Source organism: Pezoporus flaviventris, unplaced genomic scaffold (genome assembly GCF_033815535.1).
Source record: "Pezoporus flaviventris isolate CSIRO_AGI_PZ_B2104156 unplaced genomic scaffold, CSIRO_AGI_Pfla_v1 ptg000015l, whole genome shotgun sequence".
Classification (NCBI taxonomy): Eukaryota; Metazoa; Chordata; class Aves; order Psittaciformes; family Psittacidae; genus Pezoporus; species Pezoporus flaviventris.
This window is the reverse complement of record NW_026892563.1, coordinates 2,028,730-2,047,514: the sequence shown is the minus strand read 5'-3', so window position 1 is coordinate 2,047,514 and position 18,785 is coordinate 2,028,730. Positions and strand designations below refer to the sequence as shown.

Below are 18,785 nucleotides of genomic sequence, written 5' to 3'. Positions count from 1 at the left end.
GAGGATGATGATAACTGAAGAGAGATCTGAAAAATCACTGAAGGATTTTCCTTATTGACAGGGGTCAGAAGTCTAAGAAGGAGCAGTCATGGAAAGTAATCAATGTGACCAGTATATAGTGAAATGCTACCACTTAGGAGCATGATCTGGGCCATATTTTTGTGGCTCAGCTCTTGTTACCATTTCTGATGCCCTAGCACACCCTGAATGGGGATAACTTTGTGGAAGCAAGTTTCTGGTCTCTCCCTAGTTTTCTCCCTCATGGAGTGAAGAGGGTGTCCCTGGTAGCTGGGTTAGATGGAGCCCATTTTAGATTCTGCTTCTCTCTTAATGTGAATTGGTAGCTGTTGCTGGGAGTAGCAGGTTTCTCCCTTAGGAGAAGTTTACAAAAGGAGCCAAGTAATTTTCATAGAATCATAGAATAGTTAGGGTTGGAAAGGACCTTAAGATCATCTAGTTCCAACCCCCCTGCCATGGGCAGGGACACCTCACATTAAACCATGTCACCCAAGGCTCTGTCCAACCTGGCCTTGAACACCACCAGGGATGGAGCATTCACAGCTTCCTTGGGCAACCCATTCCAGTGCCTCACTCACCCTCCTTTTCTGGGATAGAATTATAGAATAGAATCATAGAATACTTTGGGTTGGAAGGGATGTTCAAAGGTCATCTGGGCCAACTCCCCTACAATGAGCAGGGTCATTCTTGACTAGATCAGGTGGCCCAGAACCACATCTTATATGAAGAGCATACAGAAGGTGCTGTCTCCCCCAAACCTGTAGCTGAACAGTGCTTTCTTTGTTCACACTTCAAAGTCTTTTTCCTGGGGTCTATTTTGTTATTCCTTAGCCTTAAAATACAACAACCCTTCCACATGCATGCATTTTGTTATGGAATAACTGGTTCTGTAATTTAGTTCTACATGTCAGCTGCAGTTGAGAGATGGCTGTAATGCCTTTCCAGTTGATCTTTCTTTACAAAGGAACAATTGGTTTCTCATCATCAGCTTCAGTGAGATTTCAGACAAGTTCCAGCATAATATCCACTAATGCAAATAGTATTATTTCCATGCAGTGTTTGTTCTTTAGTCCTGAAGTGAATTTTCTTTGAAATGTGACTCTACAGATTAATCTTTCAGAGAAAGCTTTAGCCACAAAGGTAAATGTGACTGAACTGCATTCAGCAGCAGTTACATAGGTAAACAAGGTATAAACCACCTATAATGATGCTTGGGTTTTCTTCTTTTGTTTTTTAACTAGGTGAAGAAGCTTCAGAGAGTTTGATGAATCTAAGCCCCTTTGATATGAAAAATCTTCTACACCATATTCTCAGTGGAAAAGAGTTTGGTGTGGAAAGAAGCTGTAAGTTGGTCACTTGGGTACTTGTGTGTGTTAAGTAAGAGCTATAAATATAAAGTTAGATTGTCTTGTAAGTAGGTTCTCTCAGCATGTAAAATACAGTTACAGGTAATGTATTAATTTTGGGTGGCCAATACACCCACAGGTGTATGTTTGCTGTGGAATAAACAAAACAAATATAATGGAAGCTGTCTTGCACTGAAATACAATTGTATCCAGTTTTCAGTGATATGTAGGCAAACTTTTAAAATTAAAACATTTTATGTGATCAGAATGAAAACCATGTAAAGGGCACATCTAACCTGCATGCAGGAAGTGTGTCTAACAAGCAGTGGCATGGCAACTGTCTGCTGGGTTCATTCTTAGGCCCTCACAGATTCATTGCAACTTTGACATCTTTTAAAGCTATGATTGCTCTATGTCTTGGAAAATCAGGTACTGATATCACAGTGTGGATCTTTAGCTCTAGATACAATGTCATCTGTTTTTCTGCCCCTAGAATTTAAAAAATGTCCATTTGCTTCTTTTAGTGCGACCTGGAGATTCCTCTTCATCCAGCCCTTCAATTTCTATTCATGAAATGGGGCATTCTGGAGCAACCAAAACAGAAAGAAGTGGTATTACTAAATTGAAGAGTGAGATGACGCAGGTGAGGATTTTCTGTCAATGCTCATCCGAAAATGCAGCTATGTTATGTTTTGTTCTTGGTAAAGGACAAAATTTTCAAAAGATCCTTTGATTTAAAGCTGATCATTAAATAGAAGACAGTAAGGGATGTTTCCTCCAAAAATGTGCTTTCTTTTCTGTTCTTGTTTCATATGCTGAGTATAGAACATGAACAAACTCAATTGCAGTCATAATACCAAGTTTAAAATGAGCTCTTACTTATCTTTAGCTAAGGAAAAGTCAGATGTTCATTCTTGTACTCTGCCCCAGTTGCTGAAGTGGTCCACATTCCTTGTGGAAAAGAGACACTTTGAAAAGAACTCTTGATGGCTTTGATTTCTCTATTTTGTGTCTCTACTATTATCTCTTTCCCTCTACTGTTACTTCTTTTCCTCTAGACAAATAGGAAGGTAGTGGTCAAATAAAATACATTTATAAGAGTGGTTCTATTTTTTCAAGCTTGGCTTATTCAGCTGGAGAAGATAAGGTCCAGGAGGACCTTGTTGCAGCCTTTCAATATATAAAGGGGGCTTATAAGAAAGATGAGGAGATGCTCTTTACAAGGGCCTTTAGTGATAGGAGAAGGGGCAATGGTTTTAAACTGAAAGCGGACAGGTTTAGAATAGACACAAGGAGCACATTTTTTTTATTATGAAGGTGGTGAGAAACTGGAACAGGTTCCCCAAAGAAGCTGTGGATGCTCCATCCCTGGCAGTGTTCAAGATCAGGTTGGATGGTGCTTTGAGAAGCCTGGTCTAGTGGAAGGTGTCCTCACTGGTTGCACGGACTAGATGATTTTTCAAAGTTCCCTTCCAGTGCAAATCATTCTGTATTAGAAACCTATTTTTTAAAGGCCCTCTTAACAAGCAAGCCTGTTTCATTTAATCTGAGACCATTCCTGTAGGTTGCTAAGGAGGTATTTGATGTTTTCCTTTGATTGTATGAAACATATTTGATCAGGAAGCCTTCTGAAAGGAGTGGCATTTCTGCATGGTCTGGACCCAGAGCATTTGATGGTGACAGTAAAGATCTGTTAAGGATTCTTCATAGGACATGGTAAGGCGGTGAAGCAAAGGCACCTGTGTTTGAGCCATGCCGTGGTCAAGTGTCGTGGTATGGCTGTGAAGGTGCTGATAGCTGTAGCTGCTTTCCACTGGCCCTGAAGTGACTTTGGGGGTTCAGCCTGAGCAGGGCTTGAAGCCCTAAGGCAGGTGCCTGACTTGAAGGCCTTTCCAGGAAGGAAGAGGGACTAGGCGCTAGGTGGCAGCATTATTTTAAATACAGAGGTGGGCCTGAGCTGAAGTATTCGGACCTTTATTGAGGTTGGAAATGCAGTTCCTGTATTGCTTTTGCATTCGATAGAAACCTGGTGTTTTGAACAGAAGAGGAGTTGGCTGGTTTTATTTTTATTTCCCTCACCTTGCCATTCATGCTGCTTTCTGCCACATCTCATTGCATTCTCTGAGTAATGCTCTAGGTACTAATTCATTGTCATCTTGGCTGTGGGGGGATCAACTCTGTGTTACAAGGAACATTTTCAAGCACCTGTAGTAACACCTCTGAACATCAAGCCTTTGCCTGGGCCTGAACCATTAACACTGGTTTGGGGTGGACAGTTACAGAAAAATGCTGCAATTCTGAGGTGCTGCATTCACATTTCAGCAGAATTTTTGCCTTGCAGCTGTTTGTTTAGTGCTGCTCACCCAGCTGGCAGCCCACAGACTTTCTGCAGCAAGGTGACCTTTCTTTCCTCTGAGTACCCAAGCTTATTCCCTGTTTCTTGTCTTCACACATGTGGGTTACTTAACCTTGTTTGCCTCCTGTTCTGTCCCAGCTGCCTATCTATGTGTTGGTGTCTGGCTTTCTTTTGTAGTTTTTTCATGAGGGCCGCTCCATGTCCAGCAGCATGTTTACTTCCATGGTAAAACCCCATCTGCAGCTCTGCCGCTGCTCCTCACCCTGTGCGTGTGTGCAAGGCTCTTAGCCATAGACCTCTCTTAGCCATGTGACCTCTCCTGCATAAAAAACTTGTTTTCAAACCCTACCTCTTTGTCTTGTCCATCTTCATTGGGAACCAATTCTCATTGCTAATCTTTTAATAGAAGTTGAGCCTTGTATTTAGATCCACTTAGTTCTTTTGAAGCTTAAGTTGTAGCAGATAAAGCACTATAGCAGATTTAGCTACTTGATGGTGGATAATGTTACAGGTGTCATCAGTATTTTAAAGTAATGTAGCTCTGATAAATGCTGGCAGTCTCCGAGGAGAAAGGAACCCACAGTAGCTTCATGTTGCTGAGACAGGGTTTTTATGGTCCTGGGTATCTCCTCATGCAAGTCGTCTTCTTTGAAGGCAGTGAAGTGTAGCTCGTCTTAAGCTCTTGCTGTTAAGGAAGATAATTGTTTCAATATTTTACCAATGGATACCTTGACAATTTAAAGTAAGTCTCAGGTTCTAAATCCGTCACATAGAATTAGAAAGTTTGCAGCTATGTGTGCACTTTGAACAGGTGATTGTGGATCATGGCTCTCTGTATCTCCAGACTTGCTGTGTGGACACCTCCGAAGTGTCTTAAATACACAGCTGCAGAGCACCACTAGCCTTGTGGCCTGGCCTGACACCTGCCAGGGTGCTTGCTGTTCCATCTCTCTTCTCGCATACCAGTGCAGAAAGGCAGGCTTCAGCTGTGTGTTTGGTTCAGGTGCACAGAATTGTTTAATGAGACCTTTGCTTCTCTGAACCACCTGAGTAGCCAGATTAATTATTTTATGCAGATGGATTTCTTTGCTTTGGCATCACCTGCCCCTGCTGACCTGCTTAGCAGAATGGAGGAAGTTCTGTCTTGGCCAGTGTGCACCAGAAAAGAATGGCAAGCATCAAAACATCAAGGGGACACCACCTATGCCTCACTGATACCAGTTGTGTTCTTACTTGCTGGTCTTTCTGCAGAGCTCATCTGTGCAGAATCAGTGAGCCTACCCTTCACAAACATGCAGTTTTCAGTTTATTTTCCTTCTTCCTAGTACTTTGCTGAGGTGGTTTCTTACTCAGAAATGATGAGATTTGAGACAGGGCTGTCAGTGAAGTCCTTTCTGGGCTGAAAGTAATAGGTGTGCAAAAAGGAACATGGAAGCAGAAGAGTGCAGTCTCTGGGAGTGCAAAAAGTAGGCAAACTGAATGTGTGGGAATGGAAACAAGAATTTGGTGGTGGTGCCACAATTTTGAAGGTGATTTACTGCCTAATTCAGTGCCAAAGTCTGGTAGAGTAAAATAATAGAGCAGTAGTGACAATAAAGGTAACAAGACTGATACTTAGAGGGAGGCAGGCATGATGATTACATGACCACACTAAGTTAGTTTTTAGTCTGCTTACTTGAATGGAACTTTTTACATGGAGGACCTCTCTTGCTGGAGTCACAGACCCTTTGGTTCTCTTACAAATCCAAGTGAGTCCAGCCTTCCTGCAAATCCCACCATCTTGCACACCAGTGACACTGCCCTGACAGCCAGCTTATGCTGTTAAAATAGTCAGGCCTTGTGCTGAGCAAAGCAGTGAAGTTTACTGGGTCATGTCTTGTTGAACTGCTTGCCTGTTTAGTTGAGAAATGATCGAATTATTGGGGAAGTGAAGCATGTGAAGGGGAGAGGAAGGGATCAATCCTGCTCCATCACTTTGTGTGATATGATAGCATGTATTTTTTCCCTTCTTCTGAGGTAGCATTGCAACAGAATGATACATTCACCAGCAGTAGCACTTCGGGTGGTAGAAGGCAACTAACCAAGGCTTTAATGTTTCTTACAGAGGAGCAGTACTCCGTCATCTCCCACTAGTGCTTCTCCTGCTGGCTCCAGTGGAGACATGAGCTGGGGTGACAGAAAAGGGCAGTGGCTGCGCAGAAGGAGGCTTGATGGTGCTATTAACAGGGTTCCTGTTGGCTTTTATGAGAAAGTGTGGAAAATTCTTCAGAAGGTAAGCTGGCAGCTGGGAAGGACAGGAAGCAAGCAAGCTGTATGGTAGTTTGGGAAGATGGTAGTCCAGAGGTGGCATGTTGCTGGGAGTTGAAGTTGGTCTTCAGCTGGAAAACTGGTGGAAACTAGTCACTAGTAGGAGTGTGTCTCTCAAGCATAGAAGGGTTCCGTTTCCACAAGTTCACATGTTTGTTTGGAATTGTGTTTTTTCTCTGAAATCACTGGCGCTTGAATTTCACCTGAATGATTCTGTTCCACCACTGTCTGTTTTCCATCACCCGTGGCCTAATGCAAGTTGTGGTCAGGGCTGTGGGGCACTGCAGGGCAGTGTGGTTCCTGCACTCCAGTTCAGAAGGGCTGCAAGGAGTGAAGTAGGAAACTACTGACTCTTTCAGAATGTCTCAAGATCTCTTGCTGGCCCTTCTGAGCTGTATGGCATTCTTAACAGGTTGGGGTTTTTTTTCTTGTTTGGGGTTTTTAAAGTGAAAATAAGTCCTTGCCAGCCTTTGGAGACCAGGGGCATGGAAATGTGTTGAAGCAGCTCTCCAGGAAGGACTTGATAGGAATTACAAGTTTTTACTCATTTCAGAGTGATTATGCTGGTGTTCAGCTGTGCTGGATGAAAGCCAGCTCTGAGCACCTTGCAGCACTGAGCAGTTCATGCCCACACTTTGGGGAAAATGTGCATCACCAGCTTGGGTTGATTTTGGTTATCCTTCTGAAATCACTTATCCTTAAGCTGTTAGTGTTGATGTCAGCCAAGATGAGTCATATATGACCCTGCGGCTATTTACTAATGGGATCTTTCAGTAGAGTGAGCATCACTTCTGTCCTGACCTAATACAATAGCTGGGAGTATCTCAATGTTTTTTCTGGCTATTGAAATCAGTTGTGCTTATTTATCTTCAGTATTTCATCCTTAAACTCTTCGGAGCATTGATAAAACCTCTCTCTTCTGGGTGTGTTTTTGTACCTCAGGTACCCAGATGTGTCACTGCTCAGCCTGCCTTCTCACCAGTTAGATTTTGTCACTCTTTCCTCGTGTACAACTTCATATTTCTAACCCCACCTCTCCCCCACTGTTGGTGGCCTGTGTCCAAGCACCTCAACATGTTGACATCCTTGAGATGCACTGCCCTGGATCTGAAACACTTAACTAAAAGTTGTTTTAGTGAAACTGAAAAATAAAGGTTCTCCCTTCAGTGGTCTGTTGTCATGCTTTCGCATTACCTTTTATTTCTACATCCTTTCCCACAGAATGTTCTCACTGATCTGTTTCCCTCCTTTGTGTGCCTCTTGCTGTAGTGGCTCTCCAAGTACTTTCCTCCCCTTCAGTAGCTTAGCTGGACTGGAGCACAGCACGCTCTCTACAATGTCATGTCAGACTATTTTTAATGTTTGCCAGGTTATATAATAACTTCCTTCACCAAAGGTGAAATAATATTTTAAGCAGATTTTGTTGGTTCTGTTTGGGGGGGTTGGGTTGTTTTGGGGTTTTTTTAACTGAAAGTTGGCGCATGCCGTCTTAGTGCAGAGAAGCCTCAGATTTACTGGCAAGAACTGTAATTTCTGATCATTGTCAAAATGTTGTTTCAGTGCCACGGTCTGTCCATTGATGGGTATGTCCTTCCTTCTTCAACTACCAGAGAGGTACAGTGAAATGCCAGCGATTTTCTAGCCCCCTGCCTGAAAGGTTTGGTTTGACATTGCAAGGTGCAGTGCGGCTGCTCTTGCAGATCCTTGGTTTTAGGAAGGTTATAAGATTGGGGCCTTCCTCCAGAACCTCCACCCACTTCCCCGGAGCTCTGCAGCTGAGTTCCTGCCAGGCAGGCCTGGGAGTGGCAAGCTTCCCCTTTGCTTAGCCTGCTCTCCGCACACCTTCCCTGACCCTGGGAGCTCACAGGGCAGTGCTTGAAAGAGTGTGGCTGATGACTGTCCTTCGGGCAGGCTGAGGGGAAGCCACAGCCTGGCTAGAATTAGGCAGACCCCTTGCTTGCCACTTTTTAATATGCTGCAACAGCAGCCAGTATATTTTGGCATCACAGTCTCAAAAGTAAGTATCAGTTTAGAATGATTGTTTCTAACCAAAGCTTTGACTCTTTAAATCCGTAACATTTCCTTACATTTTTTTTTTCCTTAGTTGGATTGCCACTCTGTCTTTAGGCACTCTGGCAAGTTTTGAATTTACAGTTGTAAAACAACTCCTTGGAACAGTAATCTATCAGTGCAGAAGCCGTGCTTGTGTGCCTGAGACTGGTTTTCTGTCTGGTTCCCTCAGATTTGTCTCTGGGTTACTTTTTTGTCTGAGGAACAGTGGTGAAAGCTGACAAGAGAAACTGGAATTTTCTGCCAAATTTACACTTCTTTTTTTTTTTCATAATGGAGAGCTTTATTTATCCCTATTGTGTAGATAAATGGGCTTATATTTTTAGCCTTATATTTTAGCCTGTTGGACCTTGACAGTGTCTAGTTTTGCTATTTAAATGAACAAGGACAAACCTCCTAAGGCAGCAGCCTTTCACATTCACCCATAGAGCAATGCCAGTGCAAATGAAGCTGCTCTGCAGACAATACAGCTACACCTGTGTGGAAAAGCATTCAGGTGGTTATTTTTAAAACTCAGCAGTGATTTTTGACTTTGCAACTAACCTGCGATGCCAGAAATATACTTACAAGGCAGAGTGCGTCAGACCGCAGCATGAGGAGCAAAGAGTTAATTTGCTAGCTAAGCATCCGCCTTCCTGTGTGTAACTAAAAAGTGTGTGTGATTGGTTGCAGGGCTGGAAGAGTCTTCTGGAAGTTGCTTAACTCTTTGCAGGGCCTAGCAACATGAAATGCTTCTGTAAGTGCTAAAGGCACACAAACATTTTGTTCACTTTGGCCAGCCTACCCTCATGTGCAAAGAGGAGCCTATGTTTCAGTGCTTGCAGGGTATGATGAGCCAGGCTTTGGGATTTACCAGTTTTTCTTCCCATTTCCACTCAAACTTGCTAGATGACACCGTGTGAAATCAAGTTTGCTGTGCACGTGGAGTCAGTGCTGAACCATGTACCCCAGCCTGAGTACAGGCAGCTCCTGGTGGAAGCCATCCTTGTTCTCACGTTCCTCTCCGACGTCGAGGTGAACAGCATTGGGGGTATCATCTGTGTGGACCGAATCGTGCACATGGCCAATGACCTCTTTCTGCAGGAGCTGGTGAGTTCAGAGGGCAGTGGTGTGAAGCCTCCGTGTTTGAAAATTGTCCTCTGCTCCCTTTTTAATGTGTGTGGTGAGCTTGACCTTACCCATATTATAGAATCATAGAATAGAATCGTAGAGTAGTTAGGGTTGGAAAGGACCTTAAGATCATCTAGTTCCAATCCCCCTGCAATGGGCAGGGACACCTCACACTAAACCATGTCACCCAGGCCTCTGTCCAGCCTGGCCTTGAACACTGCCAGGGATGGAGCATTCACAACTTCCCTTGGCAACCCATGCCAGTGCCTCACCACCCTCACAGTAAAGAACTTCTTCCTTATTTCCAATCTAAACTTCCCCTGTTTAAGTTTGAACTTGTTACCGCTTGTCCTATCACTACAGTCCATAATGAAGAGTCCCTCCCCAGCATCCCTATAGCCTCCCTTCAGATACTGGAAGGCTGCTATGAGGTCTACATGCAGCCTTCCATTTCCCAGGCTGAACAGCCCCAACTTTCTCAGCCTATCTTCATACGGGAGGTGCTCCAGTCCCATGATCATCTTCGTGGCCTTCGTCTGGACTTGTTCCAACAGTTCCATGTCCTTTTTATGTTGAGGACACCAGAACTGCACACAATACTCCAGCTGAGGTCTCATGAGAGCAGAAGGGCAGGATCACCTCCTTTGACCTGCTGGTCACGCTCCTTTTGATGCAGCCCAGGACACGGTTGGCTTTCTGGGCTGTGAGCACACACTGAAGCCGGCTCATGTTCATTTTCTCATTGACCAACACCCCCAAGTCCTTCTCCACAGGGCTGCTCTGAATCTCTTCTCTGCCCGGCCTGTAGCTGTGCCTGGGATTGCTCCGACCCAGGTGTAAGACCTTGCACTTGGCATGGTTAAACTCCATGAGGTTGGCATCAGCCCACCTCACAAGCGTGTCGAGGTCCCTCTGGATGGCATTCCTTCCCTCCAGGGTATCAACCGAACCACACAGCTTGGTGTCATCAGCAAACTTGCTGAGGGCGCACTCAATCCCACTGTCCATGTCAGCGACGAAGATGTTGAACAAGACCAGTCCCAACACCGATCCCTGAGGGACACCACTCATTGCTGGTCTCCAGCCGGACATTGAGCCATTGGCCACAACTCTTTGTGTGCGGCCATCCAGCCAGTTCTTTATCCACCAAGTGGTCCATCCATCAAATTGATGTCTCTCCAATTTAGAGACAAGGATGTTGTGTGGGACAGTGTCGAACGCTTTGCACAAGTCCAGGTAGATGACATCAATTGCTCTACCCCTGTCCATCAGTTCTGTAGCCCCATCATAGAAGGCCACCAAATTGGTCAGGCAGGATTTCCCCTTAGTGAAGCCATGCTGGCTGTCACCAAGCACCTCGTTGTTTTAAACGTGCCTTAGCATGCCTTCCAGGAGAATCTGCTCTAAGATTTTGCCAGGCACAGAGGTGAGACTGACTGGTCTGTAATTCCCCAGGTCATCCATTTTCCCTTTCTTGAAAATGGGGGTTATATTTCCCTTTTTCCAGTCATCGGGAACTTCACCTGACTGCCATGATTTTTCAAATATGATGGACAGTGGCTTAGCAACTTCATTCCCCAGCTCCTTCAGGACCCACAGATGGATTTCATCAGGTCCCATGGACTTGTGCACGTTCAGGTTTTTAAGATGGTCTCAAACCAGTTCCTCTCCTACAGTGGGCCCAAGGTCTTCATTCTCACAGTCCTTTCGTCTGCCTTCCAAGACTTGGGTAGTGCGGTCAGAGCCTTTGCCAGGGAAGACTGAGGCAAAGGAGTCATTAAGAACCTCAGCCTTCTCCAAATCCAGGGTATTCTTCCCCTTACAAAGACAGACTGAATCACTGATGTGTCTTCTGGAAATATGTTTAGAACACTAATTTAAGAGTTGTGGGAGATTCAAATGGAATGAAATTATAGTGGCTAACAAGCTCTGAAGTAAGTGGGTAGACTGAAGTGAGGTTTTGCTTTACCAAGGCATCAGAATTACCAATATGTGAGTATTCCCCCCACAAAGACAAAAATCTCAGCTGTTACATGTTCCTCATTTACTTCCACTTATCCAATTAAAAGTCATGTGGGTCCTATAATAACCCTCATTAAGGTTTTCATGAGGGAAAGGAGAATTGCTTTCAGTATTCCACACAAATGCAAAATCATAGTTTGGTGGGGTTTTTCCAGTAAATAAGCATGCACACCTAACATTCCCTCCTCTTTTGCTTGTCTTTTCAGAAATCCTTCGGAGCTACTGGTAGTATCTTGGAGAAAGATGTAGCCACAGGAATTTGCCACTTTTTTTATGACAGTGCTCCAAGCGGGGCCTATGGCACCATGACGTACCTAACAAAAGCCATAATTATTTATTTACATGATTTCCTGCCCAGCACAGGCTGTGCGATGCAGTAAGCAATGCCTTATGCAGGAGGGAAGGCTCAGCAGCTCCTTCTCCCTCTTTCACTGTCATGAACTTCTGGTTTAGTTGCTGCATGTTTGTGTGCCGTGCACTACCTCAGCATTTCACACTGGTTGTCATGCTATGTGCATGCCTCCCTGCAGGGGACAGGTAGGTGGGATGTGGCCTCGGTTTAGGGGGGTGGGTGGGAAATAACAAATACTAAGGCTTATTCTGCCCAAAGTGCATCAATGTAATTCATATTAAATTAGCAAAAATTAGAGAATTCTGCCAAGGGGAAAACAGGTTACACTGTGGAGATCCTAAGGCATAATAAAAGGAAGGAGCTGTAGCTCGGGTATAAAGTCTCCCAAATAAGGGAAGTGATGGAATTCATTAATTTTTTTCCTGCTGCGTGTAAATGTACATCATTGTGAATCACTAATGCACAGTGTGAAACACCCAGGGAAATGTAAATTGGAGGCCTATGACTAACTTGTAATAACCAGGTGATATTTCTAATACACATTTATTCTGATTCTCGTCTCATTTGCACCCAGTCAATACAGTGCTAACACTGGCAGATACAAATGTCTTGCAATAGCCACTGATTTAAGAGGATGGCCTCTTTCAGGGAGCTGCATCTGTCTTTAATCTGAGCCAAACAGCTTCTTTCCCTGCATCCCTGAGGCTTTGGAGGCAAAATCTCAAGTCTCCAGATTCTACAAGGTGACAGAGAGTTTTATGCCTGTAATCCTTTCCTCTGAATGGAGCAAGATAAACCTCTTCCACTCCAGCACCCTTTCCAAGTCCACTGGTCCTTTCCCTTGCAAATAGCCTCAGAGTTAGGAATGCCAGAATTGCCACCCTTCCAGCACAGCTGGAATTTATGGAAGACTTTGATGTTTCTCTTCTTTTTGTTTTTTTTTGTTTGTTTGTTTTTTGTTTGGTTGGTTGGTTTTGGTTTGGTTTGGGTTCTGGGTTTTTTTTTGGGGGGCGGTGTTGTTTTGGTGTGGGGTTTTGTTTGTTTTGGAGGTTTTTTTGTTTGTTGTCATTATTTTTTGGGGGGTTATTTTTTTTGTTTTAATTTGAAGTTGTACTTGTCACATGCAGTTAGGGCTGGGCTGCCTTGAACTCTTTCTTCAGACATCTCCCATGTTAGTGCCTGCTCCTTCAATCTATCCACTGGAAACCAGTTTCTGAAGAATAAGTGTGTCCTGCAGGGAAATGGCTCTGTGGTCATTTCATCTGACAACAGAGGTAGGCTGCTTCTGGAGGGGAAAACCCTGCTGTACCCCAGGTGCCATCAGCCAGCATGCATCCGGCTGACAGCTTTGGAAAGCACCTGTAGCTGTAGCCTCCCTCAGCAGTGTGGAGGTGTGCTGGCACTGCCACCCTGTCAGCAGAGAGGATCAAAGTGATTCTGTCTTGCCAGGGAGAGTGTAAAAGAACAGATGTGGCCTGTAAAAAGTGCTTTCTGTACTAATAATAAACGTATTTCCATGAGACTCCCTCCACTCTTTCAAAACATAACTATGCCATTTTAATAGGATTTAGAAACCTTTTTTTCTGTAACGAAAGTACATGGTGCTTTTGAGAATGAGATTTTTGGTTCCAGTTTTACACAGATATCTGAAATACCTTGATGAAAGCAGAGAAGTAAACCTCACTTGCCAGCATCCACGGTCCCAGGGAGGCTGCACTCGTGACAGCCACAGTACCCTGCCTGCTGTCCCTCTGCAGAGTCACTGCTGCTTGTAGCAACGGCTGGACACTGGCTTAAGGAGAGCAAAGGTGTGGGAGGCTTTAGGAGGTGATTCTGTGGTTTTTTTTCAGGGAGCAGGAGAGTTTTGCAGCCCAGGAGCCTGGGGGCCCTTGGGCTGGATGCCCTGAGAGAGGCCTGTCCTGTGTCAGCCACCATGAAAAGCGTGCACCTGTTGAGGAGCTGGAGCAAAGGTGCAGCTCAGGTACAATTAGCACTTGGATGTGGAAGTCATTGGCACAGTGCCTGTTGTGCAGGGATTTGCCTTCATAATGGTTTGTTTTATTGTCTTCTTTTTTTGTTTTCATATATATTGTGAGAGATCACTTAAAGCTTGTTTCTAGGTAAATGAAAGAAAAGTCCTTTGTCTAGTTTTAAGCAGTCAGATACGGCAGTGTAGAGCATGAGCACACAAAAGCCTGTGTGATGGTTTCTTGTTCTATCTCGTATCATACAAAAAGTCAGTAGTAGCAGCTGGTTTTGCTTTTCCTGTTGAATCCTAGGTTTTCGAAGATGCAGGATGACTTTTCCCTCAGACTACCTTTTTTTTTTTTTCTCTTTTACCTGCAGTGTGATTTTGTTATCAGAAACATGAAGGGCAGTGTAGCTGGTTCTACAGGCAGCAGCACTGAAGTCTAACACATTGGGTAAGCCTATGGGCAAACGTAGCTGAGCCCCCCTTAGCACTTGTTTTATCAATGGGAGAATCATTGTATTTTAATTTGAAAATCACAGTTATGACCAGGAGTTTGGTATATTTTTGATCATGGGCTGCAGGCACCTGGAAAGTATTTCGGTGGCAATTTGAATTCAGGTACCTGATGGTGAAGGGTGGGATTCTGAAACAAAAGGCCAATGGAAGGAAAACTTGTGTTACTTGCAGTTTAGGCACAGCTCCAACTTGCTGCTGCATTACTATTCAGACCAAAGAACCATTCCAGTTGGAGAGTTGCATTTTAGTGCAAACCTAATTAAGCAAATAAGTTTTTATATAGACTCCCTGCTTCACTGAGGACCCACCTGGAGGGGGTAGGAGTTAAGCTCTCGCAAAGTAGAGCGAGCATTGGTGCGGCAAGGGTGTGCTCCCAGTTAAAATACATGATGCCTTTGCCATTTGTGTGGAGCTGAGCTCACTGGCAGAGGCTCAATGTGGCTGTTAGGCTTTCCAGGGGAGCAGTAGAAAATGACACAGCCAGCTTCAGGTCCCTGGAAACTCATTATGGAAAAGAGGCAAAGGCAAACAAACATCCCATGCCTCAGAATCAAGGGCAGCAATGAATTAAAATACACCAACCTGAGACTGCGTCTTTCCAGTCTGAGCGGCACTGCTGCCCTAAGCTGTTTTATAGAATCACAGAATGGTTTGGGTTGGAAAAGACCTTAAAGATTACCTAGTTCCAACCCCTGCCCAGCTCAGGGGGTGGCCAGACAGGCCTGCAGGCAGCCCTGGGGCTCATCGGGGCACTGCCCGCAATAGTAACTGTGACTGACTCAGAGCACACAGTGGAGGGGCTGGTCGCAAAGGCAGAGTGCAGGGCTGCACTGTCCCTTTCCACCTTGTCCCAGGGAAACCAGGGTTGGAGGCAAGATCCCACCACATATGGTGGTGTTTATCAGGGGTGGAGCCTTTTTTGTTGCTCCACAGGAGTAAGGTGGGACTGACCCTCATGAAACATAGCTAACAGTCAATGTGTGCTCAAATTGAACAGTATTACCAACCATTAAAATGTACTGTAACTTTTGTTTGCACTATTGAAGATTCTTCTTTCCCCCCTCCCCTGGGCAGTAGAATTACATGTGTGCATGCTTGTTCATTAATCTATCAAGTTACTGTAGACAGCAAGACATAAGGAAGAGAGCAGTGCCCTCAGCTTAGGCTGCTGTTACATCCTGGGATGATGAACTGGGATGGGTGCTTTGTTTTGTACTTTCCGGACTGTGATTAAGTAAAGCCTAGCCTGTCTTGCACCATGAAAATCTAAAGAGAGCCTGGGCTGGAACCTTTCCCTACCCAAAAAAGCACTTCGGGCACACTGGATGTACTAAGGCTGAATTAGATAATGCTGTTTTCAGAAAGTGCCTGACCTGGCCACGCTTCACCTCATGTCCATGTGTTGTTTCTTTCCAACTGGGACATGCAAGAGATCCAGATCTCTCCACTCTCCTCTCTGGGCAGGTGGATAGGACTGGTAGGAACAGGAGTATTGGCTGGCAGCCCAGCTTCCATCTTGCTGTGTTCCCAACATTCGGTTTCAGAATTTATCAGTTTACTTGGTAAAGCATTTATGCTTAACTATATGCAAGAATATTTAGGCGTGGTAGCTTCAAAATGTGTTTACTTGGGGTTCTTGTTAATTTCTTTGTTTCAAAGATGTACAGTTCATCTTTAGGAAGAGTGTGTTGTATTCAGATGTGTGCAGGATTCCAAAATATAGGCAAAAAGACGCCACACTTAAATGTTACTGTGAAGGTCAGAGTTTATTTAGTGATCTGTCATGGGTGACATGAGCATGCTGAGGCTTTGGCCTCTGTTGGGGTGACAAGTTATGATTGTTGCTTAGCTCCAAATGCCAAGAAATGAAGGGAAAGGTAACCAGTGGCAAGAGGAAACCTCGCACAAGAGTAAACACCATTCAGATAAGATCTTCTGAGTTGTGCCTGTAAACTCTAAGAAGGAAGGTAGGTAGTGACTTGGACTGTTGTAATTCCACTGTGTCACACAAGGAGCAGGATTAAAAGTAAAACTGCTTATTTTAACTATATGGTGATTCTGCCTTGTTTTCCTCTGTTGTGCTTGTGGTATCACCAGGGAGGCTGTGATATGTTCCTTGTGGCACCAGTGCTGTTCCTCAGCCATTGCTAAGGGCTGCTGTCAGAAACATGCCCAAGTTTCTCTTCTCATGGGACTGAAGGTGGACCCATGGCAGTGTTCATGGCTTAGACTGATGGGGGAGATGCCACCAAGGGGGAGGATAAGTTGTAAAGATACTCATGTGGCTGTGACACAGTAATACCATAAGCAGTGGCTTTTCATCTCGGTCTCATTACTATCAGCTGTACATCACCCAAAAAGGACAAAAGAAATGCTTACACAGTGACGGCCAGGAATACCATACTGAGCCAATTTATTGCCAGTCTCCCAGACTGCTTATGATTTCAGTGGGAGTGTGAGCTGCTATGGTAGCCCACAAGATCTGCTTTTTCATGAGTTTGCCTTTCTCTCTAGTCTATGAACCACGTGAAAGGCCTCTAAAAACTCACTGAAGTCAATGTAGCCATCTTTGTTGTAGTCTATGCTGAGGACTAACTTGCCAAGGGATTCATCAGTTACGTCAATGCCCAGGTGAGAAGTGAAGAGTTTCCATGTGTGGCGAAACTCCTCAAGGGAAATCAGACCTAAAGGAGACAGGCAGAAGGTTGCTTTCTCCAGTGCTGTTTCTCCTCCCTGCATTCACAAAAGGATGCATGCACACACCTTTGCTGCAAAGAAGTTACTTGCCTACCATGGATTGGGTATATGTTTTGATTTCATAACTGAAGTACATTTTTACTTCAGGTAATTATCTAATGCTTTCAGCAGTGGATTTGAGAATGTGAGATACTGAGAGTGGAAAGGAGAAAAAGCCTCCGGAAAGAGCCAAGCCAGTACTGGAGATGGGCTCTGTGAGAATTTTTTACCCAAGCTGGGCTCTGTGCCCTGTCCCTTATATGGTTACAGCCTGACTGCTTAAATTAGTCTTCACTGAACTAGAAAAATGACATCAGCTCTGGTTCCTCTATATTTGGAAGTCTTGAGGAGGAGACACAGTGGGGAAAAGTAACTGGTACAGGGTTTCTAGAACTGGTGCAGTGAGGCTGCCTAGACCTACCTGAGTGATCTTTGTCAATTATATTAAAGATGAGCTCCAGATCCTTTCTGTATCTGCACAGTGTCTCCACCAAAGCTGGCTGAACCTGGGTTTGAAATCACATACAGGAAACAATTGAGACTTTGGTTCAAGTTAGTCTAACCAACAGAATATGTATTAGCCAATTCTGTCTTCCCAGTTTAACTTATCAAATGTTCAAAATAAACCACAATCCTTATGCTTGAATTCCCCGGAATGATACTTTGTGCCTTGCCCCAAGGAAAAATGAGCTAAAATCTGGCACTTTCAGACGGCAGGGCAGGGGGGGAAGGAGCCCTTCACACCTCCTACCTTCCATAATTATTTATAGAATCATAGAATAGTTAGGGTTGGAAAGGACCTTAAGATCATCTAGTTCCAACCCCCCTGCCGTGGGCAGGGACACATTACGCTAAATCATATCACCCAGGGCCTCGTCCAACCTGGCCTTGAACACTGCCAGGGATGGAGCATTCACAACCTCCCTGGGCAACCCATTCCAGTGCCTCACCACCCTAACAGGAAAGAATTTCCTTCTTATATCCAACCTAAACTTCCCCTGTTTAAGTTTTAACCCGTTACCCCTTGTCCTGTCACTACAGTCCCTAATGAAGAGTCCCTCTCCAGCATCCCTATAGGCCCCCTTCAGATACTGGAAGGCTGCTATGGGGTCTCCACGCAGCCTTCTCTTCTCCAGGCTGAACAGGCCCAACTTTCTCAGCCTGTCTTCATATGGCAGGTGCTCCAGTCCCCTGATCATCCTCGTGGCCCTTCTCTGGACTTGTTCCAACAGTTCCATGTCCTTTTTATGTTGAGGACACCAGAACTGCACACAATACTCCAGCTGAGGTCTCATGAGAACAGAGGGGCAGGATCACCTCCTTTGACCTGCTGGTCACGCTCCTTTTGATGCAGCCCAGGATACGGTTGGCTTTCTGGGCTGCGAGCGCACACTGCCGGCCCATATTTGTGGAAATGTGGATCATATAGGGAAAATGCTTCATGCCATGAGCTTGTACAAAGGTTTTGTTGTACATATGTGAATGGATCCTGCTGCTTAGAAAAATGATGGCACTGGCTATCAGCACTGTGCAGCCACTTGGTAACAGCTGGACTCTGTAAAAGAGACCTCACCTGCCATTAAAACTCTAAAAGGCCATCTACAAATGTGACTCCCTCCCAAATGTGACAGGTGCCTGAATTGGCTATGGAGCACATTTGAAAAGCTCATCTCAAAGAGGGAGAGATGGAAGTCGAAGGATTTGTCACATCTCAGTTACGTTATCTAAATGCCCTTGAGAATCAACAGAAAGTAAGGAGCAGTTCTAGCATGTGATTCATCCAACCTATTTTAAGCATCTACCTTAGCAGGGAATGATGATGGTCTGCACCCTTGCAGTGCTCATTTCCCTCCAGGAACTATAAAAGGAAACTTGGCGTCCTTTTCAGCTGTATCTGTCTACCCAATCGGTCAAACAACTGTCTTGTGCCTCAAGCTGCACCAAAAGCTGTTCCTCCAAGCCTTACTAAGAGGCATTTTC

General features: G+C 44.7%; 2 protein-coding genes across 11 annotated transcripts in view; one reads left to right on the top strand and one right to left on the bottom strand.

Moving 5' to 3' along the window:
- Positions 1–18,785, top strand: part of PHKA2 (phosphorylase kinase regulatory subunit alpha 2) — a 60,365-nt gene that overhangs the window by 30,223 nt on the left and 11,357 nt on the right. For 2 of the 6 annotated variants that reach the window (XR_009743373.1, XR_009743374.1), the window contains exons 26-31: positions 1,260–1,361; positions 1,889–2,007; positions 5,825–5,992; positions 7,588–7,641; positions 8,986–9,186; positions 11,436–11,766. Coding sequence is in view for 2 of the 6 variants with exons in the window: in XM_061453200.1 (XP_061309184.1) it covers positions 1,260–1,361; positions 1,889–2,007; positions 3,898–3,945; positions 5,825–5,992; positions 7,588–7,641; positions 8,986–9,186; positions 11,436–11,609 (866 nt within the window). In the remaining 4 variants the exon portion in view is untranslated. Of the gene's footprint in view, positions 1–1,259; positions 1,362–1,888; positions 2,008–3,897; positions 3,946–5,824; positions 5,993–7,587; positions 7,642–8,985; positions 9,187–11,435; positions 12,122–18,785 lie in introns of those variants that run through there. The other 4 variants (XR_009743372.1, XR_009743371.1, XM_061453200.1 and 1 more) reach the window with 3 other exon arrangements.
- PPEF1 (protein phosphatase with EF-hand domain 1) overlaps positions 16,466–18,785 on the bottom strand; it is a 51,460-nt gene continuing 49,140 nt past the window's right edge. For all 5 annotated transcript variants that reach the window (XM_061453204.1, XM_061453203.1, XM_061453207.1 and 2 more), the window contains 2 exons: positions 17,227–17,311; positions 16,466–16,753 (listed from right to left, as the gene is read on the bottom strand). In XM_061453204.1, the coding sequence (XP_061309188.1) occupies positions 16,560–16,753; positions 17,227–17,311 (279 nt within the window). In that variant the 3' untranslated portion in view covers positions 16,466–16,559. The remainder of the gene's footprint in view (positions 16,754–17,226; positions 17,312–18,785) is intronic.